Raw genomic sequence first — 25,963 nt, forward strand, 5'->3', positions numbered from 1 at the left:
GGTCTCTGGGAGGCCAAGGAAGGGGAGGGCTCAGGAAAAGGGACTTCTGGGGGTGCTTTGGAGGCCCTGTTCTGGCGTGGCATGGGGAGATTCGAGCCCTGGGTCTGGCAAGCCCACCCTGTGTGGCCTCATTTTCCCTGCCCAGGCATCGTGAGGGGGGTCGCAGAGGGGACCCTGGGAACTACCTGCCATGTTTTTAAAAGCCTCGGGGAAATCTTGTTTTGCTCGGGCCAACAAAAACAGCATTGGCTTTGCTGAGGGCTGGAATCCCATCCACCCATCCACCCACCCACCATTCATTCGCTCATTCACTCGTTCATTCCCCAGACATGTGGCGCACCAACCCCTGGCCTGTGCACGTCCATCAGAGGCCCCATTAGCTCGTGTTTTGAGCCCCATGAGAGAGAACAAGTTGGTGATCTCTAAATGCAGCTTGTTGGGGAGACAGAATCCTTCAGCGGTGCCCTGAGGGTGGGAGGGGAAGTGACCGGGGAGGGGAGCGTGTGGGCCTGGGGCCCATCCAGTCCGTGAGGGGGGCATTTACCTAAAAAGGAGGAGACAGGAATAAAGACAGAGCCACGGCAGAGAAACGCCAGGGCGGCCTGGGGCTTCCCTGCACATGTTTGCACACGTCCTCGGCCACCACCGCCTGCCGCCTTTGTCTCCCAGCAAGGGGCAGGTGCCCGAGAAGCCGGCTGGGGTTTATCTGCCATCAAAGCCAGCCTGTAGGGGGCTGGCACGCGGAGCTGTCCCTTTCCCATGGGAATCTTGATCCCTTCCAAGTCCCCAGCACCCGCCTTTCATCGCCGTGCTGGGAGCGGGCACTCCCACTGACACCCAGACAGCGATGCCAAGGAGGCCACTGCCAGAGGGAGGCCACCACCGTGCAGGCTTCAGATGTCACACTCTGTCCCTGCTGCACCCCCTGCAGTGAGACTGGGGTAAGAAGAGGCTGGTGCAGGCGTGAGCTGGAGATGGGGGCGGTGCCTGCGCTCTGAGTCACCATGGCCTGTGCCCCCTTGCCCCCTCGAGGCCTGAGACCTGCACTCTGTCACCTAAGGGCATTGACCCCGTGGCGCTCTGGCACACCAGGAAGTATAAGCCAGACTCAGGGGCTGGCGAAACATGGGAGGCTTGGGTGAGGCAGCTTCTCCGGCCCAGGAGGGTGAGAAGCTGCCCGGTAGTTGGGAGCACGGGCTTTGGAGGAATCCCTTCTCCCCCGCCAGTATCTGGAACCGGCTGCCGAGTCCTGCCAAAGTTCTGTCCCTGACATTTCTAGAATCTCACCCCTCCTTTCCAGCCCTCTGCCACCACTCTGGTCTGGCTCCCTCATTGGTCTCTGGGGGACTGTCCCAGCCTCCTCCTCACTGGCCTCCACACACACCCCCGTCACCAGTCCATCCTGCATCGTTGCCGCCACTGCAAACTTTCCAGCGCGCTCGTCTGATGGTGTCACTGTCCCCCTGGCTCACCCTCTGGCCTCCCACTGCGCTCACTGGTCTGTGGTCTTCACCGTGGCCCCGGGCCCCGCACCCCGGGCACCCTGCCCGGCTCTCATCTCTTGCCCTCGCATTCCACTTGCCAGCCGTGCCACACTCCCTGCCCTCTCCTGCCCTCCAGGCTTCTCCTCTTTCCCTCGGTAACTCCTCACGTCCCTCGTGTCTCAGGGGGAATGCTGCTTCCTCGGAGACACCCCTCTGGTCTCCTGTTCCCACCCAGGTAGGATTTAGGGCCCTTCCCCGTGCTCTGCCTGGCTCCTCACCCACGCTGTCTCTGGCTCCTCAGTCCCCAGCGCTTGTGAGGCATACAGTAGGCACTTAGTAACTGCTTCTCGGGTGGCTGGGTGCATGTGTGGGTGGACACATGGATGGAGGATAGGTGGACGGGTGGGTGGAGGGGCTGTGTGGCCTGGGGGAGCCCAGAGGCGCCAGGAAGGGGGCTTCTGGGCCTCAGCGACTCCGTCTGTGGGCATTCCACTGGCTCCGGCGCCTCGCGTGGGGGCTCAGCGCGAGCTCCAGTGAAGGCCGCGGCCCCTGCAGGCGGCGGGGCAGCACTCCACAGACAGTGCCTGCCTGGGATGGAGCAAGTGCGCCCCAGTCCCTGCAGTCCTAAAAGGATTGCCTTCTCCAAGGGGAATGTTGATACCTTCTTCCCTTCTTTTTTTTTCTTTCTTTTTTAAAATTTTTTTTCCCCCGCCCCTTCTTGTTCCATTCTTGTTTGCACCCAAGATCCTTGTCCTGAGATGCAGACGTGGAGACAGACAGGCTGAGTTCAAATCCCAATGTTGCTGCTCGCCAAGAAATTCCCCTTGCCTCCCAGGCCTTACTGGTGCTATCTATAAAATGGGGGTGCACGTGTGTTGCTCACAGTTTCCCTGGGCATTAAAACAATGTGACCAGGAAAAGGGTACCCAGGAAATATGAGACTTAAAATCCTAGCACCTGAAAGAGCAGCTTCTACCCCAGCCCCCGCCGCAGGGCCACATCTGCCCACAGTGTCACAGGGCTGTCCCCAGGCCTTCACAGTCTAGCCAGGGCTACCTCTGGAAACTGAGCGTGAAGCTTCCAAACCTTAGGACCCAGCTCACAGCCACGAATTGTTAATTATGGTAGGCATGCAATTAATAATTACAATTCATATAATATACTTTATAATTTACATATAATTTATAGAACTATATTGTTGAGTTAGGTAAATAATTGTTTACATAGTACAGTGCTTCTGTCACTTGCAAGCTGTGTGACTTTGGACAAGTGCCCGAACCTCTGTGAGCCTCTTTTGCCTCATCTGTAAGATGGGCTAAAACGTGTGACTGCTTCTTAGAACGGCCCGGTGTGCGTCAGGTCTGTCGAGAACTAGCCGTGAAGGTGATGATGACAGAGCATTTCTACCTCCATTTTTTCACTAGTTCTTTGCTCAACCCTATGAAGCAAGTAGTTAACATTATCCTTATTTTATGGGTGAGAAAGCAGAAGCCCAGAGACGTGCGGTGACTCACCTGGGGTCACGCAGCATTCGGCGGTAGCAGGGCGTTGGGTACTTGGTGTTCTTTCCAAAGACTCGTGAGGCTCTGGTCTGGAAAAAGCCAGCTCTGGACCAGGGTGGAACACAGGGGCCTTTTTAATCTTCCTTCCACGGGCCTGGGGCTGCAGGGGCCCCCAGCCAGTCAGCCAAGTCTGTTCCACCCAGTGTGCCAGCCAGGGAACACAGACAGCGGGACCCTGCTCTGGCCACTGCCCACTGGGCCTCTGAGCCAGGACGTGTCCGCCTACCCGGGCAGTGACCAGCTGCTCCTGGGGCCAGGAGGCCAGAGCCAGGTTTCTGTCACTCCAAGGAGCTACTGCCTTCCTGCCCCACCTCCACAGCCAGCAAGGACCAGTTAGGGATTTTCCTGAACTTTCCCTATTATAAAAAGTTATATAAACATTTACCTTTTAAAAATAACAGCTAACTTACTGCGCCCTCCTCTGCCCAGTGTTGCTCTAACAATTGTACATACATTATCTGATTTAATCTTCATACCCCCCCCTGAGGTGCAAACCCTTCCTCCTGTTTTGCAGACGAGGAAACTGAGGCATAGGGAGCCTAGTCACCTGCCGAAGGCCCCGCAGCTAGGCAGTGTCTGAGTGAGACTTGGACCCAGACGGGGCCTCCTGCCAGGCAGGCCTTCAGCGCACAGAGGTTCAGGCCTGCAGAAACCCAGAATGGCTGACGCCTTTCAATTTTGTATCATGTGTTGCTTTGTTCAGATGATTAAAGGAAAGCCTATTGTTGGTAGAACGAGAATACAAAGTATGGTGACACGTAAAACCAGGACTCTTTCTGAGTATAGGTGACCCTTGAACTACGAGAGGGTCAGGGGCGCCGACCCCCCACAAAATCAAAAAGAAAATTCGTGTATAACTTTGACTCCCCAAAAACTTAACCCCTGTTTTGTTTTGTTGACAGAGTCTCACTCTGTTGTCTGGGCGACAGTGCTGTGGCATCAGCCTAGGTCACAGCAACCTCAAACTCCTGGGCTCAAGCGATCCTCCTGCCTCAGCCTCCCTAGTAGCTGGGACTACAGGCATACACCACCATGCCCGGCTAATTTTTTCTATATATATTTTTGGTTGGCCAGATATTTCTTTGTATTTTTAGTAGAGACAGTGTCTCGCTCTTGCTCAGGCTGGTCTCGAACTCCTGACCTCGAGCGATCCACCCGCCTCAGCCTCCCAGAGTGCTAGGATTACAGGCGTGAGCCACCACGCCCGGCCCTAAAAACTGAACTCTTAACAGCCTACTGTTGACTGGAAGCCTTGCCAACATAAACAGTTGATTAGTTGATTGACACATATTTTGTATATGTATTATATACTGCATCCTTATAATAAAGTAAGCTAGAAGAAAGAAAATGTTAAAAAAAATCATAAGGAAGAGAAAATATATTTATTCAGTATGAGGTGGAAGTGGATCATCACGAAAGTCTTCATGCCGAGTAGGTGAGTGGGAGGAAGAGAAGGAGGGGCTGGTCTTGCTGTCTTGGGTGGCAGAGACAGGAGAGGTAGGCACATACGTGTAACTATTATTGACAAAAATCTGCATATAAAAATACGGAATCCGTGAAGTTCAAACCCATGTTGTTCGAGGGCCTGCTATACTTGGCCTTGGCAGCAGCAGGCACCCACACAGCACAGGGCTTCAGCCAGTCCTGGCTCTGTGTCCCCCAAGGCTGTGCACCCAGTGAACGTGTACAGGGAAACAGGTTTGGTTACCCCACCCCCTTGGGGCCTCAGTTTCCTCATCTGTAAAATGGGGGAATGATCCCCCTCTTACCCATTGCAGGATGCTGGGGAGCTGACTCCTCCTGGCAGCTGGCCCTCGTTCTATCCAACTGAAGAGGACACTGAGCTCAATCCACCAGCCTAGAGCCAAACGGCAAGAAAGTAGCAATGATTTGAGCTCCAAACTGTGCTCCTTCTTAAACCACCTTGCATAGAAAAAATCAAATACAACCCCCTTTTTTATATAAATGGGGCACCTGTACATACTTTCTACACTGCACTGTTTTTCACCCAACTTGAAGACTGTTCCCAATTAATACATGAAGCTTTTAATGAATTAATACCTCCCTCTCTTTAATACTCCACTGCATGGAACTTCCCACATGTGTTGCCCTCATCTCCCGTAGACGGACAGTTAGGGGATCTCCAAGATATTGTAGTTAATAGCTTTGTGCAGAAGACTTTGGGCCCAGGTCAGAGGACACATGTAGTTTTTATTTGGGTCTATGTTGGCAAAAAGCTCTCCAAGGAGGTTGTACCTGTCTACCTCTCCCACCCCCAGCTAGACTGGGCTCCTCTTCCCCACACCCTCACCAACCAGGCAGATGCAGCGTGATGGGTCTCCACCTGCTGTGCCAAGAAAACCAAATGGGCTGTTTACCTTGAGCAGTACTCAAGGGCCCAGGCATGTCTGGGGGCCTGAGTCTAGCCCTGTACCACTTACCAACTGCATGACCTCAGGCAATAGGCTTCACCTCGCTGGGCCTCAGTTTCCTCGTAAGACAGGGAGGATAATGGTACCACCTCATGGGGTTGTGACAATGCAGAGTTTGTAGATGCAAAATGCCTAGGACAGTGCCTGGCCCAGAAAGGCACAAGTGAGAACTGGGCTGTCATCACTGGTTGGGTGAGTCACGGGTGGGGGCCCAGACCCTAGGGTTGATGCTCAGGTCTCGTGCTTTGGGAAGGCAAGAAAGGTGTGGGGAACCATCCAGGGAAAAGAGTACAGTCAGCTTATCTCAGCGTCCCACTGTGCCAGTGGGGAAACTGAGGTCCACAAAGGCCCAGGGTGCGAGAAGTGATTGGAAGCTTAGCAGCGTGAAACTGCTTTTTATCAAATGCGTTGGCTGCCTAGAGGCAAATACCAAATGTAAGTCCTGAGCCTTACCCAGGCCACTACGGGGACCCAGATCTGAAACTAAAGGCTCAGGGAACACAGCCAGAGCCTGGTGCTGAGGTCCTAGAAGGCCCTCCTTGGACAGAACAGGAGCCACATCCGCTCCCCGAGCCCAGCCTCAGCAGACCCCACAGTCTTCCTGGGCTGAGATGGTGCCATGCCAGTTGTGGTCCACAGACCAGCTGCACTGGCCTCACCCGAAGGCTCGTTAGAACTGCAGAACCGCAGGCCCTGCCCTGACCCGCCGCAGCAAAATCCGCCTCTCACTGAGATGTGCACGTTAGCATTTAAGGACACAGAGACGCCAGCTGGGAAGATGGCCTACCTGCCTTGGGGTACAGGCCGCTGCTCTGTGGGCAGACGTCAACCCTCAGTCCCAGAATGCCCTCCCCAGCTCTGTCTCAGACACAGGCTGCTCCCTGGGAGCCAGAGAAAGTACAAGGCTTGGGCCTGGCCCCATGAACAGGTGGCACTGGAGGGCGCTGCCCTTTGTTGAGCCTCTACCAGCTGCCAAGCACATTATCTCATTTAGTCTCCCAATGACCCTGCAAGTTTTGCTGTTTAATTTCATGAAACACAGAGAGGTTAAGTAAATTGCCCAAGCTTACCCAGCAGATGTGTATGCAGGAGCTGGGATTCAAACCCAGAGCTCCTGACATCAGGGTCTAGCCATTTACAATCAGGGTGGGCATGGGGGCAGATAATGGCTCCCCTCGCCCCAAAGCCAGAGCCCCAGTGGCCTGTGAGCCCTCACAGCTGGTTGGCCTGGCTGTTGTAATTCTGACCTCTCTGTAGAGCCTCCCTTTCCGGAGCAGAAGAGGCCTGCAATTCTCCATGCCAGTGAGCCAGCCAAGAGGGATTCTCCTACAACTTTCCAGAACAAGGCAGTGCTGGGGTCAGGCCAAGTTAGCTATGTACAGCTGGAAGACGCTCTCCCCCAGATGCTGAGTGACTGGAAGCCAAGAGGGAGGGAGTTCTGGAGGGGTCTGGTGCAGCTGGAGGTGAGGCTGGAGGGGCCAGGCTGGGCCTGGGAAGAGGGAACCAGCACACGGAGCACAGGCAGAAAGTATTCTGTTCACCCTGGGGAAATAAGAGTGTCGTTCAGAACAGCCAGACGGACTCAGACAGTTGCCCTCGCCCCGTTTTCACTCTTACGTGCCCCTTCGTTTTGTGGCTGTTTGGGAGAGGGAGCATCAGCCAGTTGTCCACTCAGACACAGACCAAAGGCGCATATTTTCCATCCTGAGGAAAGCCTCCCCGGGCGGCCTCCAGGCCTGCCTCCCAAGCAGCGGCTGGTGCTCCTGGTCACTGCGATTCGTGTCTGGGGGCCAGGATCCACCCCGCCCAGGGAGAGGCACGCCGGAAATGGAAGCTCCCTTCCTGGCCGTGGGCACAGCTAGGTCACCGGGGGAGGCCAGGACCCTGTGGGCCCAGAGGTTCCTTGTCTTGAGACAGAGACCCCTGAATATCAAAATAGGAGCCAAGTGCTGGTCTGTTGTTGCGGGGAGGAGTATATAACTGCCCAGAGCCACTAGCCCCTAAATGGATTTGTAATTTATTCATCACAACAGCAGCTACACATTTGAAGAGCAGTGGTACGTGGCTAGGCAAGATTTATATTTGGCTAGGCGAGATGAAGAAAGGAGACCCATGTGGACTTACGCCTCATTGTAACAATTCTGCAGCCCCAGAGCCAAACCCCCACTTGGGAACCCTTAACAGGGGGCCTGGCCAAGTAGGCGGGGGAGTTGGTCATGGTAGGCCCTGTGACTTCTCTCCTACCCCCTGCCAATCCCACCCCCCTTCTTTCTCCCAAGAAAACAGCTTTCTGAAATTTCCAAAGGAGGAAACCAGGACCCCATGGAAATCCTACCCCCTGGGCTGCTTGTGTTCACTGCAGCCCCTTGGGTACCACCCTAATGTCCAGCTTGAGGCCCTACCCACTGGCCCAGGGCCTAGGCTTGTGGGGGAGGGGACCAGGGAGGCCCCCCACAGGGTGGAGTCTGGAATGGCCCCTTCCCTGCTCTGGTCTGTGAAATGAGAGGTGACGTCACCTCCTAGAAGGGCAGTTGGAGGGTTAGAAGTAAAATCTATCAAGACACCTTGGACACAGGAGGGGGCCAGACAGCATCAGCCTTTGATGGTGCTGCTGTTACACCGGCTCCCGCAGTCTGAGGGTCACTGAGAACTTTCCAGATCTGAAGGAGGCCATGAGCACAGTGTCTGGCTGAGGGGAGAGAAGCCCCTCGAGACGCCTCCCCCTATGACAGGCCCTGCTTCTGCTCAGGAGGCCCGTCCCCACCCCCCACCTTGCCTCCTGGGCAGGCTGGGGCCTCCCAGCTCCTGCTTTGGCCCACGGGTGTCCCCAGCCAGCCCAGCATCTGTATTCCTCTCGCACCTTCACCCCTCCCTGCCCAGGCACTCCCAGCTGCCAGCTTGCCTGGCTTCTTACCTCTCTGGGTTAATCCCCCCCCCCACCAGAGGCTGCTCCCTTGGGGTGGGGGCCCAGCCCTCCAGGGCCCATTTCCTGCGGCCCAGCCAAGCCTCAGAGAGAAATCCATCTCAGGTTCCCCAGCAGGCTTTGCTGCTCCTGGCTGCTGGAATGCCCTTCTCCTTTCTTAGCCCACCACTCCCCCTGGCTTCCCTTCTCAGTGTTCCTGGTGGCCTGCTGCCCCACCTCCTTCAGGTGGGAGGTGCTCAGGGGCCCTATGCCTGTGAGTCTCCAGGATTGGGCACAGAGCAGTCTGGAAAATGTCAAGTGATGGGGGGATCCAGTCAGAGACCCAGGGGGGCTTCTGGGCTCAGCCAGCGCCTCTACTGCTGCCCTCTTTGGAGGGAATGGCAGGCCAGGTTTGGGTGGGTGGCCTTTGGAGAGAAGGGTAACAGGAGTGGACATGAACTTCCTGTGGCCTCACGGGAGAGGGAAGAGGGACTGGGATGCTGAGCCCTGGGGAAGGGGCTGGGAGGGGGGTGCCCAGGTGAGCCTAATCTTGGGAGGAGGCAGTAAACTGCCTTCAAGAGTCCCTACTGTGCGCCCCTGGCACTTGCCCAGCCCCCGGCACTGGGCATCGGCACGGTGGGGTCTGCCCTGAAGTTGTTGGTATGGCCAGTCCGCTGCTGTTTAAATAGTGTGTTTGTTTGGAATGGCTTAGGGAGGGGACTGGAGATGGGGGGTCAGTGCCCCACTTGGCGCCGCCGCCGGAGGGTCCGCGTGTTAGAAGCTCCAGCTTCCGTAGATGACTGAAGAAGGGTGGGCTTCGAGAGAAGGCCGAAAACCAAAAGGGGGCTGGGGTCCCGGGCCGGCCCCCCTTTTTGCAGGGGGGAGAACAGAAGCCGCCTCTCGCAGCCACTCTGCGCGCGGGGTGGGAGGGAGAAAGGGAAGTGAGGGGACGACAGCGCCAGGCTCCCCGCCCCCATCCCACCCGTTCCAATATTTCGCAGAAAGGCACGCGGCTCTTAATCGGTCCTTTCCAGGCTGAGATTTAGCCGCGCGATGCCTGCGCAGGGGCGGGGGCCGCGGGCCGGGGGAGGCGCTCAGAGTCCGGAGCCGCCGAGCGAGGTGAGGAGCCCGCGTCCTCGGCTGGTGGAGCGGGCGGGCGGGCGCGCAAACCCGAGAGGCAGATATAGAAAGGGGGGCAGGTTAAAAATAACCCTCTCCGGCTGGGAAGCTCGCGCGCGCTCTCTCGCCTCGTTCGGTGCCAGAGGACTCCAGGGGAGGTGGCGTTGGGGAGGGCAGAGCGGGATTCCCCCTCCTCCGCCGGGCGGGGTGCCCGCCTGCGCGCCGCGGCTGCACGTGTGCGGGGCCGCGCGCCGGGCCCCTCTGCACCCGGCCGGTGGGCGTCCCCTCTCCAGGACCGGGCGCATCTGGCAGCGGCCCCCGCCCGCAGCCTTGCGCGGCTGGAGGGAAGCGCTCCATTATTCATTATTTACGAGCGTTAATAGGTTTGAGGCACGTGGGGGGGCAAGGGCGCAGTGGGGACCGAGGCTTTAGGGGAAGGGGTGGGGAGTGGGGGATTAGGGTAGGGGCGGGGCTGCGGCGGCCGCAAAGAAGAGGACTTGGTCTTGGGCCGGGCGATCTGGACGCACCTCTCCACCGGGTTCCTCCACACCTCCGGGTGCCGGGGCCGAGCAGGGCACCGGGAGGGCAGCGCGGGCCTCTGATTTTGCCTCTCGGCCCCTGTCCTTCGCGTCCTCGCCCTTTCCGAGGGCGGGGAGGGGGCTGCGGGCCGTGCGCGCCCCTCGCCGCCACCGCTGCCGCGTCCCCGACGCAGCCCCGGCCTCATTTATCATCATCTTTGGTCAAGTGGAGTGTGCAAGGAACAGCTGCTTCACTCGGCTGACTTCCGAGGGCGGCTACAGAGGGAATCAGGGAGATGAATGATGGAGGCTGGGGGGGCCGCAGCCCCCCGGGGTCCCCGCGCAGGCGGAGGGGGGCGGGGAGCGTCCAGGGCCGCCTCCGCCTCGTGGCGAATGCAGCGCCCCCTTCGCTCTATCTCACCTCCAATGACCGTAGATCGGGGACGGGGGGCGCCTCAGGAGGGGACCGGGCGCGGGGGGCGGGGGGCCGGAGGACGTGCGGGCGCGCTGCCGGCGGAGCCGGAGGTCGCAGTGACCTTGCTGGGGTCAGCGGGTTGGGCTGCGGAGGAGGCGGCGTGGCGTCTTTGGTGGCGCTTTCTGGATTGGCGCAGAGGCCGGGGAAACAAGGCGGGGGCGGGCGGGGGTGCGGGGGGAACACAAATAGAAGGTGAAATTTTACCTGCCCCTGAGGGAGTCCTGCGGATTTTCTCCCGGCAGCAGCAGGCGCTCTGCCTTTGTCTTACACGGCTGGAACATCTGTTGCAGAGGGGCGGAGAGGCCGCAAACAACCCCCACACACCCCGCGCGGCTCCCCATCCCCGGCTTGGCCCTAGCCGGGCTCCAGGCCTCGCGGCGCCACGTTAACCCTGCTGGCGCTGGGGCGCACGCCCGGAGCCCCTGCCGCAGTGCGCGGCGCGGGATGGGCCTTGGCGGGGGCCCCCAGAAGCCCTCCTCCCCCTGGAAAGGGCGCCATGGCGTCGATGGGGGCGAGGGCGGCTGCGGAAAGGGTTAATGGCCTAGTCGCAGACCCTAATTGTCGGAGCCGGGCCCGCTTCGTTTCAATTACCCTAAGTAGAGACTGAATGCGCAATTAACGAAGTCAGCTTGCCAACTGGAAAGCCGGCCTGCTTTCACATTGAGCAGAATACTCCACCAGCTGACTTGGACCAAGCAATTTCCTCCTCTCTCCCCTTTCTCTCTCCCCTTTCTCTCTCTATCTCTCTTCCAATCCTCCTCCCTCTTTTTCTCTCTCCTTAATAATAAAATTATACCAAGCAGTTTGTGGTGTGGCAGGCGGCCAGAAAAGCGTTTCTTTAAACGCCGCCGTCTCACAATTAGGCAGCGAGAGAATTTGACACGCCGTGGCGGCCTGACAGGCGGCTTCCTCCCCTGGGGACCGGGGGAGGGAGGGGCGCCAATTCCCCCGCTCCCCCAGGTGGAAGCGGGCTGGGAGGGGCTGTCAGAATGGCTGCGACAAGGGGGTGTCCCAGGCAGGGAGGCCTGGGCTGGCTCCGCCTAGGCTCCGGAAGGCGGCACATTCCCTGACTCCTCCGGGAAGCTGGGTGTCCTGCAGGAAGACTTCATTCCCCCTTCCTGTGTGACTGACAGGCACTCTGAGGCACACAGCTGTGCAGGGCTCTGCTGTTCTCTGGACAAGTCACTGGCCTTCTCTGGGCTTCCTTTAATCCCTCTACAGAATGAAGGGGAGCTTTGACCCAGAATGTGCTCTGCAGAAAGTGGCTTCTAGTGGCTCACAGCTCTCTGCAGCTGGTCTTTATGGCCAGGAGGGGGATGCAGACGACACCATGTGGAAACAGGCCAGAGACTCCTCTCTGGTTTGGGCCTCACACCAGTGGGCCCCAAAGGCACACAGGAGAGTGGCCAGCCAGGGAGCATGATGCAGGCGGCTGACGGATGGGAGTGACTTTGCAGGAGTCCCATGGACTGCCAGGGATTGGTGCCATGAGGACAGAGGACACTGACCACTGGCTGCAGCAGCTGGGGCACCTACGGTGGAAGAAGGCCCAGAGATTTGGGCAGAGTTGGGAGGAAGCTGCAGTTGCCTCCACTTTCTCTTTGCTGCCTCCCAGTGTCACCCGTCTGGCTTCCCCTGCCCGCTCCTCACATGGTTAAGCCCTCCTTCCAGCCTGCCCTGATCACCTCCTCTCCCCACCTCCCACAGCCCCCTGGGTGTCACTTCATCTCAGCGACACCAGGGCAGTCAGCTGTGTGTCTGTCTGCCTCGGGACAGCAGGGGCTGTGCTGCTTTCCTCTGTGTCCTCGGCACCCAGCTTGCCCCCCCCCCGCCCCCCGCGGTAGCTGAGCAGAAATGGGCTCCACAAGTGAATGAGCACAGGCAGGACCCGGGCTGCGCAGTAGAGAGCTCACACTTCGCCTTGCCTTCCTGGTGGGCCTTTGCATGATCTCTCTCTGGGCATCATCCCCCTGCGCTGTGGCGAGGGTTAGATAATGCACCCAACACAGAGCCTGACACCCCCAATCCATCTCATGTTCATCCAGCCGAGCAGTATTTAATGGACCAACTCTGGAGCTGGTTTCTGGGCTTGGAGCTTAAGGCCAAGCAGAGGAAGCCCCTGCCCTCATCAGGCTACATTCTAGTGAGAAACACATGTGAAACTGCTCATTGTACCATTAATTATGTAATTACTGCTGTGATGAGTGCCACAAGGGGCCTGGCAGGGGCCCCGGGTTGGGGGGGGCTCACTTGGTATCTGCTGTGGAATGCTCCAGAGGTCATGACCACCTCTGTGGGCCTCAGGCCTCCAGCCTGCCAGCCTTTGCAGCCCCCCACCTCTCCGTACCTCCTTTCCAAGGCTGCTGAGTGCAGCCCGCCTGCCTCCGCCCTGAGCCGGTGCGCTCACCCTCCTGCTCTCCCGCCTCCCAGCCTCACTGACTGCTGCCTCCGTCCGGCTTCCCCTGTCCCTCCTCACATGGTTAAGCCCTCCTTCCAGCCAGTCCTGATCACCTCCTCTCCCACCCCCATGGGGGTCACCTCATCTCAACAACACTGTGGCAGTGGCAGTGGTCCGTGTGTCTGCCTCGGGAAGCAGGGCCTGTGCTGCTTTCCTCTGTCTCCTCAGCACCCAGCTTGCCCCCCACCAAAGCTGAGCAGAAATGGGCTCCACCAGTGCTTAACTGGTTTGTGCTGGTCCCAGAGCTTCTCCCAGGCCAGGGAATGTTCTGGGTGCTCCTCCTGCTCTCATTCCTTCACGTTGAACACGTACCTGTGCTACTGAGCACCCACTAGGTGCCCAAATCTCAACCCAACAAAGACCTGCCACCACCCATGCAAAGTCCCATCTGCGTCAGTGACATCAGTGTTTGACACCCAGGAGCTTGTGATCAAGTACGGCCCACAGACAGGTTCTCTTGAACTCTGCAGTGGTAAAAAAAAAAAAAAAAGCAATTTTTTGCTTGGTTAACATTTTTTTTTAAATGAAAGATACTCCTTTTTATAAAATCCTGATTTCTGGCTTTGTAAAGGGAAAAAAACTCAGGAACTCTGGCACCCTGGGCTCCCATTCCTGCGTGGCCGCAGCCTGCTGGAGCTGCATGGGCTGCTCGAGCACTAGGTTTGGGACGGGGTCTCCAGCTGCCCCCACCCCAGCGGCCCACTGCACCCTGCGCATCCCCTGCCGGCCTTGGGGAGATGTTCTTTGTCAAATGAGTGAAGTGGTGCTGTGGTCACCACCCCCCAGATGTGCTCTGCACCCCCACCCCCTGCTTGTTCTGGGTATGTTCACAGGGTTAATGTGACATTGTGCACATTGTTCATTCAATAAATAGCGTTCTGGCCAATTGGTCTCTCCTCTTGAGAATGAGAACTCCCTGCTCTCATGGAACTTTCGTTCGAAAGAGGAGAGACCAATAACAAAGCAATTCAAGGTTTATTACAAGAAGGCAAGTGCTTTGGAGAAGAAATAGGGGCTAGGGTGCGAGGGGCGCACAGGTGACAGTCGAGCTTTGTTGGGTGGGGATTTGGGCTCATCGTGAAGGAATGAGAGCAGGAGGAGCACCTGGAATGTTCCCTGTCCCGGGAGAAGCTCTGGGACCAGAACAAATGAGTTGAGCACCGGAGGATAGCAGAAAGGGGGCTCAGGGAGGAGGCAGGCAGGGCTGCAGCCAGGCCTTGCCAGAGGGTGGCACTCAGCAGCCTTGGAAAGGAGGTGGGGGGTTGTAGACAGTGGTCGGGGAAGGCTACTTGAGAAGGTGACAGAGGAGCAAAGACAGAGCAGGGAAGGGAGCTGTGTGGGTATCTGGGAATGGTATTTCCAGCAGAAGGAACAGCCAGTGCAAAAGCCCTGAGGCTCAGGGAGGTAAAGGCTTGCCCAAAGTTACAAAGTCAGCACCTTTGTGCTGCACTCCCCCGGGGAGGTAAGCCACAGTCCCTCCAGGCACATGGGGTGGGGAGGACAAGGCTAGGGTGCAAGGCCAAGGCCGGGCTCTCTTATCCTTTGCTTCCTCTCAAAGCTAGCAGCCGCACTGGCCTATCTCATCTATATTGTGCAGCCTCTTGCGAGGGCAGGGACCTCTGGGCCCTGGGGTGGAGAGAGGAATGCAGCAGACTGGGAGTGCCCTGTGGGTCCCATGCGGCCCGCATGCCAGCCTCTGGGCCAGCCCCTTGGTCTTGCTGGGCCTGGGCCCCTGACTGTGTCCAATGGCATCAGCCTGGCCTGGGGGAGGCAAGGCCAGGGGCTACGCCCCACAGGGGGCACACAGGGCTGCCTGGGCTGCCACACCCGGCCCTCTTACCTGTCTGCATCCCAGCAGCCGCCCCCCTTTTCTTGTCCTTAGGAAAGGTGGTGATGCTTTCTGTCCAATGGTGACTAAAGTGATCTAAGAAAATAACAATTGTCCACAAGAGACTGATAAGTACAGAGCGGCTAATAGGTGGGCCGTGCTCCTGGCAGCCTGCCCAGGGGGGCCCTGAGCACCTCAGCTGTGCTGGACCCTCCTCGATGGCCAGCACCTCACAGTCTACCCTCAGCCCTAGACGGCAACCAGGGTCTCCAAGCATGGACGGCTGTGTCCCAGGCACGGGCACCGTGGGCAGGGGAAGTGGGGAGTGGACACAACTTAGCATCAGGGGACCTGAGCACAGCACGGGACACACACACTGTGTCCAGGGAAGAGCAGGCAGGCACGGTGTCCTCCTGGTGGGTTAGGCCCTGCAGGGAGGGTCCCATTCAGATGGCTCAGTAGTCTCAGCTGCCACCACAGCCTGGTCCCTAGAGGAGACAGCATTGGTGGGCTTCGAGGGGGAGCTTCCCGAATGCCTGGAAAGTCCAGAAGCCTCTGCTCCCCACTCAGACACCCTTCAGAGAGCCCTGAGCCCCAGCCTCACCGGGGTCCCTAGCCCCAACTAAGGAGCCTGGCTGGCTGCTGGGGCGGCCCCTGCTTCTCACCCCACTGCTGGCCTCCACGTTCCGTCCCCCAGGCTCTGCAGAGGACATGCTAGACACCCCATGGGGGCCGTGAATGAGGAGGGTACATACCCAAGTGTTGCCCCCTGAGGGTGGTCTAGAGAGGCTGTGCTTTGGGGTGGGGGCTGTCTTGTGCTCTGGGGTTCCTTACTCGGGTCCCTCCCCTCTGCTGGTCCAGGGCTCCTAACCTGTCGCAAGGGCCTGTCCTGTGGGCCCCTTGGAGACTCATCCCTTCCTCCCACTCAAGCCAGACCCTTAGGACTTAGAATGGACCCCACAGAGCAGCAGTGAATCTGGCTGGTGATTTAGCATTTCAATCCTGGTCTCATATCTACTCATCACCCACAACAGATGGGGAGGCCCGAGGGGGTTGCACCTTCTCCTCTCCTCCTGGACACACACCCCTCTGCCCCTTCTTCCTCAGGTTGCCAGGCCGTGAGTGGGTTGGGTTTTTAATTTTTTCCCTGCAGCTACAAATCAGGAAACCAGGTCATAAAACAACCTTAGGTAAGTAGGTGGGCTGGAACCTGCGGCCTCAGAGCTTCGCCCACCCCATTTCTTTCTCTTTTTCTTCTCCCCCTCCTCCCCCCTCCTCCCCCTCCCCCTCTCCCTCTTCCTGAGGACAGAAATTCCAGCAGGCGCCTCCACTGGGCTCCTGGGGGTCCCTGGGAGCTGCAGCAGCTTTGGCCCACCTGTGCCCATTTCCCTGACTGGGGGCCCAGCCCTGGGGTCTGGAGAGGCTTTGGGCCTAGTGACCTCTCCCGGAAGCTGCCCAGGAAACAGTAGTTGCCGTGGTGGTGACAGTGACGGCTAGTGACCATCACGGCCCCCCTGTAGATCTACCCAGGGTGGGTCTGGCTGCTTAAAGACAGGGGCACAGTAAGGGTAGAAGTGGGGGCCCTGCCTGCCTCACCCCACAGCACCTGTCTCCCGGCCTGCCGCAGCACACCTGCCTCCAGCGTGGGAATCTGAGTGGGGTCCAGGCGAGGGGTTTGGGCATCGCGCTGAGAAGCTTTCCTGTGGGCCTCCGCGGGTCCCTTCCCCTCTGAACCTCACTGTCCTCTGTGAAAGGGGAGGAGCAGAACGCTGAGGGGGGGCCGCGCAGAGGGGCGGTGGCGGCTGTGGGCCCACCCTGCCGCCATAGGTCATGGCGGGGCGGGCTGGGGTCTTTGCCTGAAAGAAGGGCTGTGCCCCAGTCTAGCTGCTGGGCCCTTGCACTGGAGGGCATCTGGGGTCTTACGAGGCCCCCGCGCTATTTCATGGTGGGGGGGGGGGGACCCATCGCTGTGTCAGGGAAGCCCTGGGGCACTGGATGCTGCAGGCCTGAGCTCACGCTCCTGTCACTTCGCTCCTGTCACTTCGGTCACAGAAGACAGACTTGCCCAGGTCGCTGTAGGGCTCAAGTGTCCATGTGTCTGGCGCTTAGAGGATGCCAGGACTTCCTCCCTCCCGCCTTCCCGCTTGCCGCCTGCCACCTACTTTCAGCGAGGACAGACAAGGCCTGGACCTGTGTCTGGGGGAGAGGGGGTGGGGCAGGGAGTGGGGGGCCCTTCCCCACCTCCCCTTCTCCCTCCAACCCAAGACAGAGGCCAGACCCACAACCTGCCCCCGTGGCCCCTTGGCCCCTGCCACCGGTGCAAAGGTCACTGTTGCTCTGGCAGGGGCCTTTTTCTGCCCCCTGCTCTTCTCGTGCCACTGCCTTCCCCTCTCCCTCTCCGTGTCCTTTCCTAGTGCTCTTGAAAAGTAATCATAATCATAATAATTAATAACAACAGAGCCCACGGCAGGCCTGAGGCAGCTCTTAAAGAGGCAGCACCCCATTTTCTCCTGGCAGAGCCGCAGGACCCGTGGCTCTGAGAGGCGCCTGTGCCTTTGTTCCTGTGTGCCTCCCGCTGTCTGGGGTTGGAGGGTGGTGTTGGGGTGAGCATTTTTGCCTGCTTTCTCCATCAGGCACTGGGCTTCTCATATTTTAATTGAACTGTCTTTTCTTAGAGATAGATGCTTTCACCGCATCCAGCTGCTCGTGTGCATTGGGAAACCCGCCTGTAATACCGTCGCTAAATTAAAAGACGAAGCAGCTGGACCGATTAAACAGGGAGGGAGCGATGGACGGAGCAGGCAGGGAGGGGACACTGGTAATAGCGCCCTCTCTCTCCCTCTCTCTCTCTCTCTCTCTTTAAATAATGTTTCTGGTAATGCATTTTGGAGAATGTGAAAAAAAATAAAAAAGCCGTAGAAATGTTAATGATATCCACAGGACACTCAGCAGGAAATGAGAGTGATCTGGGACTAATAAAAGCAGAAATGTAATTTGTGCAGATATACGAGGCAGCCTTCAGAGTGGTCCTGGGTTTGCACATTCTGGGCTCATAAACACCGCAGGGGAGGGCAGGAGGGAGCAGGCCTGGGGCCTCAGCCTGGGGCAGCCAGGGCAGCGGGTCACTGCCTGGGCAGCCCCGTGGCAGTCTGGCCAGCGCCCTTCTCACCCCTCTTGGTGGAGGTCGGGGCAGGAGGCGCGGGGCTGCCCACTTGGCAGGGAGCCACCAGGCGGCAACCTAGTGCGGCTCCAGGTCCTCTGGGTCAGTGTCACAGCAGGCATCTCCTGGGACGTTTTACCCAGGCCGCTGGGGGGACTGAAGTGGGTCAGGAGGGCCAGCGCTTCTCCTGAAGGATGCCTGTGACCAGTCCAGGGAGGGAGGGAAGGAGGCTTCGACAAGCATGGTGGGCAGGGGCTGGATGTGGGACACTGCGGCTGGGTGGCTCCTTCCCGGGATCAGGGCGAGCTGATCCCCAGGACAGGGGAGGGTTTGCTAGCCGTCCCTGGGGCTGCCTGGCTGCCCCGGACTTGCCCTGCTCAGGTGGATGGAGGCCCTCCTGTGTCCCCTGCCCTGGCTCGGTCCCCAGACGCTGAATGAGGAAGGGCCAAAGAAGAGGGACCTCGCTCCGGGGGCCGCCCCTCCCTCTCTCCCCAACTCCGCGTGTCTGCCTCTCCCCTTTCTCTCCGTCTCTCACATCCGCGTCTTCTCTGCCTCTCTCTCCCGCGCTTTATTCCTTCCTCACCCTCGCACAATCCTAGAATCGTAGCCTGAGGCAGGCCACCCCTTCCTCTTCGGGCATTTGGGAACAAGAACTGGAAAGTCCCGTGTCCCCTCCTGGGGGCCTGGGCCGTGCAGGCATGAGCTGAGCCCCCCTCTTCCTGCCTCTGGGCCAGCGTGGTTCTGGGTAAATCCCAGGCCTTCTGGGACTCGGCCAGTGGCCAGCCAGCCTCTCGACGGGACTCCTCTAAAGCCTGGGGAGCTCCTCTCCCTGCCATCCCTCCGCTGAGGGTCTTCTGGGGTGACCAGGCCATCCAGCCAGTCGGGAGAACCTCTAGCCTGGATGCCCGGGGTCTGCCTGTGTTGTAAATCCAGTTGCTCTGCCCTACAAGGTCCCACCACGCCACCCCGGTCATTTCCTGACCCAGGATCCTGCTGTGGGGCAGGTTAGAGCCCGCCTGGGCCCCAGCCCCTAAAATCATAACCAGATGGGCTCTTGGGTGCGGCCTGCCCTGGCCGTGACCTGCGGAGGTGGGGAGGGGCCCAGCCAGGAGGGACAGGGCTGCGTCCCCAGTGCAGGAGGGGCCGGGCTGGTGTGCTCTCCCACGGCTATGGGACTGCAGCTCGGTGGCACATTAGTATGCGCTCCCTCACTCTGGGCCACGTAATCTGTTTATGCACCTATGATATCAAAAACAGGAGGCAGGTGCTGCCGTCCTGCGTTCCTGGGAGTCAGAGGAGGGACGTTTTATGTCTACAGTGGCTTGGCAGCCCCTAATCGACGTCTGCTAGAAGGAACAGACAGATTCCAGATGGCATGGCAGTGGCAGAGGAGGTGTGTGTGCGTGTGAGTGCACGTACATGTGTGTGTACCCGCCTCTGTGTGTGTGCGTGCTCAGCGGGCCTCGGCAAGCGGCCTCCCGGCCTCCCCCAGGGCAGGGCAGGGCAGACCCTCTTCAGTCCCCAGCATGGCTGGGTCACGCTTGAACACGGCCGCACAGGGACTAGATTACGGGATCCAGCAGGCCCCAGGGGACAGGGGAGCGGGAATTGCTCTGCTAAATGATTTCGAGCTGTCAGGAAGGGCTGGGAGTGGTGGGTGGGGGACGGAGGGGAGGAGCGAGCCAGGAGGAGGGTTGGGTGGCAGCTCCCCAGTGACCTGGCTGTGGGCAGCTGGCTTTGCACCTCCTGCACCGGTGGTCATCCTCGGTGAGGTTCAGCTGCAGGCGGTGTGGGAGCGGGAATTACAGCGCACACCTCCCTGACACAGAAGTTGTCAATATGTGCACAGCGGTGGGGCGGCTCGAGAGGGGGAGGCGGGTGGGAGGTGCTTTCTGAGGCAAAAGGAAGTGGCCCATCTGAATGGCTCTCCCTCTGCCCCCTCCCCGCTCGCCCTCGCTTTTTCTTTTCACAGATAACCAGCCCGAGTCATGCAGTCTTTTCGAGAAAGGTGTGGTTTCCATGGCAAACAACAGAACTACCAGCAGACCTCGCAGGAAACATCACGCCTGGAGAATTACAGGCAGCCGAGTCAGGCCGGCCTGAGCTGCGACCGGCAGCGGCTGCTTGCCAAGGACTATTATAACCCCCAGCCTTACCCAGGCTACGAGGGCGGTGCCGGCACGCCCTCCGGCACGGCAGCCGCGGTGGCCGCGGAGAAGTACCATCGAGGCAGCAAGGCCCTGCCCACACAGCAGGCCCTGCAGGGGAGGCCGGCTTTCCCCGGCTACGGCGTGCAGGACAGCAGCCCCTACCCAGGACGCTACTCCGGCGAGGAGAGCCTACAGGCTTGGGGGGCCCCGCAGCCACCGCCCCCCCAGCCACAGCCCCTGCCAGCGGGGGTGGGCAAGTATGATGAGAACTTGATGAAAAAGACAGCGGTGCCCCCCGGCAGGCAGTACCCGGAGCAGGGTGCCCAGGTGCCCTTTCGGACTCACTCCCTGCATGTGCAGCAGCCGCCCCCGCCTCCGCCACAGCAGCTGCCGCAGCCCCAGCAGCCCCTGGCGTACCCCAAACTCCAGAGACAGAAACTGCAAAATGACATTGCCTCCCCTTTGCCCTTTCCCCAAGGCGGCCACTTCCCCCAGCACTCCCAGTCCTTCCCCACCTCCTCCACGTACTCGTCTGGCCAGGGCGGCGGGCAGGGGGCCCACTCCTACAAGAGCTGCACAGCGCCGACCGCCCAGCCCCACGACAGGCCGCTGACCGCCAACGCCAGCCTGGCCCCGGGGCAGCGGGTCCAGAACCTTCATGCCTACCAGTCGGGCCGACTCGGCTACGACCAGCAGCAGCAGCAGGCCCTCCAGAGCCGGCACCATGCCCAGGAAACCCTGCATTACCAAAACCTCGCCAAGTATCAGCACTACGGGCAGCAAGGCCAGGGCTACTGCCAGCCGGACGCGGCCGTCCGGACCCCGGAGCAGTACTACCAGACCTTCAGCCCGAGCTCCGGCCACTCGCCCGCTCGCTCCGTAGGCCGCTCGCCTTCCTACAGCTCTACGCCGTCCCCGCTGATGCCAAACCTGGAGAGCTTCCCCTACGGCCAGCAGCCGCTCAGCACTGGCGCCTTCCCCGCGGGCATTGCCGACCACAGCCACTTCATGCCTCTGCTCAACCCCTCCCCGACGGACGCCACGAGCTCTGTGGACACCCAGGCTGGCAACTGCAAGTCCCTGCAGAAGGACAAGCTGCCGGAGAACCTGCTGTCGGACCTCAGCCTGCAGAGCCTCACTGCGCTGACCTCGCAGGTGGAGAACATCTCCAACACCGTCCAGCAGCTGCTGCTCTCCAAGGCTGCTGTGCCGCAGAAGAAAGGTGTCAAGAACCTTGTGTCCAGGACGCCAGAGCAGCACAAAAGCCAGCACTGCAGCCCGGAAGGCAGCGGCTACTCGGCCGAGCCGGCAGGCACACCGCTGTCGGAACCGCTGAGCAGCACGCCGCAGTCCACGCACGCCGAGCCGCAGGAGGCCGACTACCTGAGTGGCTCCGAGGACCCGCTGGAGCGCAGCTTCCTCTACTGCAACCAGGCCCGCGGCAGCCCCGCCAGAGTCAACAGCAACTCGAAGGCCAAGCCCGAGTCCGTGTCTACCTGTTCTGTGACATCACCCGACGACATGTCCACAAAATCTGACGACTCCTTCCAGAGCCTCCACAGCAGTCTGCCGCTCGACAGCTTCTCCAAGTTTGTGGCGGGCGAGCGGGACTGCCCGCGGCTGCTGCTCAGCGCCCTGGCCCAGGAGGACCTGGCCTCGGAGATCCTGGGGCTGCAGGAAGCCATCGGCGAGAAGGCTGACAAGGCCTGGGCCGAGGCACCCGGCCTGGCCAAGGATGCCAGCAAGCCGCCCTTCCCGCTGGAGAACCACAGCGCCTGCCTGGACTCTGTGGCCAAGAACGCGTGGCCAAGGGCTGGGGAGCCGGAGGCCCTGCCCGACTCCTTGCAGCTGGACAAGGGCGGCAACACCAAGGACTTCAGCCCGGGGCTGTTTGAAGACCCTTCTGTGGGCTTCGCCACCCCTGACCCCAAGAAGACAACTGGTCCACTCTCCTTTGGCACCAAGCCCACCCTTGGGGCTGCTGCTCCAGATCCCACCACAGCAGCTTTCGACTGCTTCCCGGACACAACCACCGCCGGCTCGGCAGACAGTGCCAACCCCTTTGCCTGGCCAGAGGAAAACCTGGGGGATGCCTGTCCCCGGTGGGGACTGCACCCCAGTGAGCTCACCAAGGGCCTGGAGCAGGGCGTGAAGGCCTCGGATGGTGTTGGCAAAGGGGATGCCCATGAGGCCTCTGCCTGCCTGGGCTTCCAGGAGGAGGAGCCCCCTGGGGAGAAGGGGGCCTCGTTGCCCGGGGACTTCAAGCAGGAGGAGGCGGGTGGGGTGAAGGAGGAGGCGGGCGGGCTGCTGCAGTGCCCCGAGGTGAGCAAGGCCGACAGGTGGCTGGAGGACAGCCGGCATTGCTGCTCTGCCGCTGACTTCGGGGACCTCCCGCTGCTGCCGCCCACCGGCAGGAAGGAGGACCTGGAGGCGGAGGAGGAGTACTCCTCCCTGTGCGAGCTCCTGGGCAGCCCCGAGCATCGGCCCGGCATGCAGGACCCGCTTTCGCCCAAGGCCCCGCTCATCTGCACCAAGGAGGAAGTGGAGGAGGTGCTGGACTCCAAGGCCGGCTGGGGCTCACCATGCCACCTCTCTGGGGAGTCCGTCATCTTGCTGGGTCCTACTGTGGGCGCCGAGTCGAAGGTCCAGAGCTGGTTTGAGTCCTCTCTGTCCCACATGAAGTCAGGTGAAGGCGGGCCCGATGGGGAGCGGGCCCCAGGGGATTCCGCCACCTCGGATGCCTCCCTGGCCCAGAAGCTGAACAAGCCTGCTGTGCCCGAGGCACCCATCCCGAAGAAAGAGCCCGTGCCACGAGGCAAAAGCTTACGGAGCCGGCGGGTGCACCGGGGGCTGCCCGAGGCCGAGGACTCCCCATGCAGGGCACCGGCACTGCCCAAAGATCTCTTGCTCCCTGAATCCTGCACAGGGCCCCCACAGGGACAGATGGAAGGGGCCGGGGCCCCGGGCCGGGGGGCCTCGGAAGGGCTGCCCAGGATGTGTACCCGCTCCCTCACTGCCCTGAGCGAGCCCCGCACGCCGGGGCCCCCAGGCCTGACCACCACCCCGGCGCCCCCAGACAAACTGGGGGGCAAGCAGCGAGCCGCCTTCAAGTCGGGCAAGCGGGTGGGGAAGCCCTCACCCAAGGCCGCGTCCAGCCCCAGCAACCCGGCCGCTCTGCCAGTGGCCTCCGACAGCAGCCCCATGGGCTCCAAGACCAAGGACATGGACTCGCCAAGCATGCCCGGCAAGGACCAGCGCTCCATGATCCTTCGGTCCCGCACCAAAACCCAGGAGGTCTTCCACTCCAAGCGGCGGCGGCCCTCCGAGAGCCGGCTCCCCAACTGCCGTGCCACCAAGAAGCTCCTTGCCAACAACCACCTGCCCGCCACGTTCAAGGTCTCTAGCAGCCCCCAGAAGGAGGGCAGGGTGAGCCAGCGGGTGAGGGTCCCCAAGCCCGGCGTAGGCGGCAAGCTCTCCGACCGGCCCCTCCACGCGCTGAAGAGGAAGGCGGCCTTCATGGCGCCCGTCCCCACCAAGAAGCGGAACCTGGTCTTACGGAGCCGCAGCAGCAGCAGCGCCAGCGCCAGCGGCAATGGCGGGGACGGGAAGGAGGAGAGGCCTGAAGGCTCCCCCACCCTTTTCAAGAGGATATCTTCCCCCAAGAAAGCCAAGCCCGCCAAGGGCAACAGTGATCCCACCACGAAGCCCCTGCCCCTGGAGACCCCCGATGCCTGCATCAAGCTCGCCTCGCGGGCGGCCTTCCAGGGGGCCATGAAGACCAAGGTGCTGCCACCACGGAAAGGCCGGGGCCTGAAGCTGGAAGCCATCGTGCAGAAGATCACCTCGCCCAGCCTGAAGAAGTTCGCGTACAAGGCGCCAGGGGCCTCTCCTGGCAATCCTCTGAGCCCGTCCCTCCATGAGAAAGACCGTGGGCTCAAGGGTACAGGGGGTAGCCCAGTGGCGGTAGAAGAGGGTCTCTTAAACGTGGGGACTGGGCAGAAGCTCCCAGCGGCTTCAGGGACAGACCCGATATGCAGAAATCCGACCAACAGATCCTTAAAAGGCAAACTCATGAACAGTAAGAAACTGTCCTCAACTGACTGTTTCAAAGCTGAGGTCTTCACGTCCCCGGAGGCCCTGCCAACCGGGGGGACCACGCTGGCACCCAAGAAGAGAAGCCGGAAAGGCCGGGCTGGAGCCCTCGGACTGTCCAAAGGCCCACTGGAGAAGCGGCCGTACCTTGGCCCGTCCTTGCTCCTGAGTCCCCGAGACAGGGCCAGCAGCACACAGGGCAGCGGTGAGGACACTTCTGGTGGAGGAGGCAAGAAGCCAAAGACGGAGGAGCTGGGCCTGGCCTCCCAGCCCCCCGAGGGTCGGCCCTGCCAGCCCCAGACGAGGGCACAGAAGCAGCCAGGCCACACCAACTACAGCAGCTATTCCAAGCGGAAGCGCCTCACTCGGGGCCGGGCCAAGAACACCGCCTCCTCACCCTGTAAGGGGCGTACCAAGCGGCGGCGGCAGCAGCAGGTGCTGCCCCTGGATCCCGCAGAGCCTGAAATCCGCCTCAAGTACATTTCCTCTTGCAAACGGCTGAGGGCAGACAGCCGGACCCCGGCCTTCTCGCCCTTCGTGCGGGTGGAGAAGCGAGATGCATTCACCACCATATGCACTGTTGTCAACTCCCCTGGGGACGAACCCAAGCCCCACAGGAAGCCTGCCTCCTCTGCTTCCTCCTCCTCCTCCTCCTCCTCATTCTCCTTGGATGCGGCCGGGGCCTCCCTGGCCACACTCCCTGGAGGCTCCGTCCTGCAGCCACGGCCCTCCCTGCCCCTCTCCTCCACAATGCACCTGGGACCTGTGGTTTCCAAGGCCCTGAGTACCTCTTGCCTTGTTTGCTGCCTCTGCCAAAACCCGGCCAACTTCAAGGACCTCGGGGACCTTTGTGGTCCCTACTATCCGGAACACTGCCTCCCCAAAAAGAAGCCAAAACTCAAGGAGAAGGTGCGACCAGAGGGCACCTGTGAGGAGGCCTCACTGCCCCTCGAGAGAACACTCAAAGGCCTCGAGTGTGCAGCTGCCACCGCCACCGGGAAGCCCCCCAGGCCTGACGTGCCAGCCGATCCGGCCAAGCAGGGCTCACTGCGCACCAGTGCCCGGGGTCTGTCCCGACGGCTGCAGAGTTGTTACTGCTGTGATGGTCGGGGGGATGGGGGCGAGGAGGCGGCCCCCACTGACAAGAGCCGCAAGCATGAGTGCAACAAGGAGGCCCCGGCAGAGCCTGGCGGGGACACCCAGGAGCACTGGGTGCACGAGGCCTGCGCCGTGTGGACCAGCGGGGTCTACCTGGTGGCCGGAAAGCTCTTTGGGCTGCAGGAGGCCATGAAGGTAGCCGTGGACATGGTAAGAGGCCAGCCCTGCCCGGGTGGGGAGCGTGGGGGTCCCGAGCACAGGCAGTGGGGGAGCCCCTTGGCTCTCCGGTGTTACAGTGTGAGCTGAACATGCCTGAGTCACAGAGTGCGACCTGCAGACCGCAGAGCCCCTGTGGGGAGCAGGGCAGGGGGTGTTAAGGCCCACCTCAGGCTAAGGCAGGACAAGTTTGCCCACCCTGTCCCAGGAGACTTCCTGCTACAGCCCCTACACACACCCAGCCCAGGCCACCCCCACACTCGCCTGGCACCTTCCGACTCCAGCCCCCTAGACCTGCTGGTCCCCTCCAGCTGTCAGCAGAGATGCTGAGGCCCAGAGGATGCAGGCCTCCCGGAACCAAGCGTCAGGGGACCCAGGCAGCCCGCAAAAGCAAGGTGCCCACCCCGTGCCTGTCACCCGCGCTTCTCGGATGGAGCTGGGGCTCAGGGGAAGAGCCTCTGAAGCGTTT

General features: G+C 60.6%; 1 protein-coding gene across 1 annotated transcript in view; it reads left to right on the forward strand.

The window, feature by feature from the left end:
- Positions 1-25,963, forward strand: part of RAI1 (retinoic acid induced 1) — a 119,324-nt gene that overhangs the window by 83,248 nt on the left and 10,113 nt on the right. Inside the window, exon 3 of the mRNA XM_069481907.1 lies at positions 19,911-25,488. Within this exon, the coding sequence (XP_069338008.1) occupies positions 19,927-25,488 (5,562 nt within the window). The 5' untranslated portion in view covers positions 19,911-19,926. The remainder of the gene's footprint in view (positions 1-19,910; positions 25,489-25,963) is intronic.

This window comes from Eulemur rufifrons, chromosome 9 (assembly GCF_041146395.1).
Source record: "Eulemur rufifrons isolate Redbay chromosome 9, OSU_ERuf_1, whole genome shotgun sequence".
Classification (NCBI taxonomy): domain Eukaryota; kingdom Metazoa; phylum Chordata; class Mammalia; order Primates; family Lemuridae; genus Eulemur; species Eulemur rufifrons.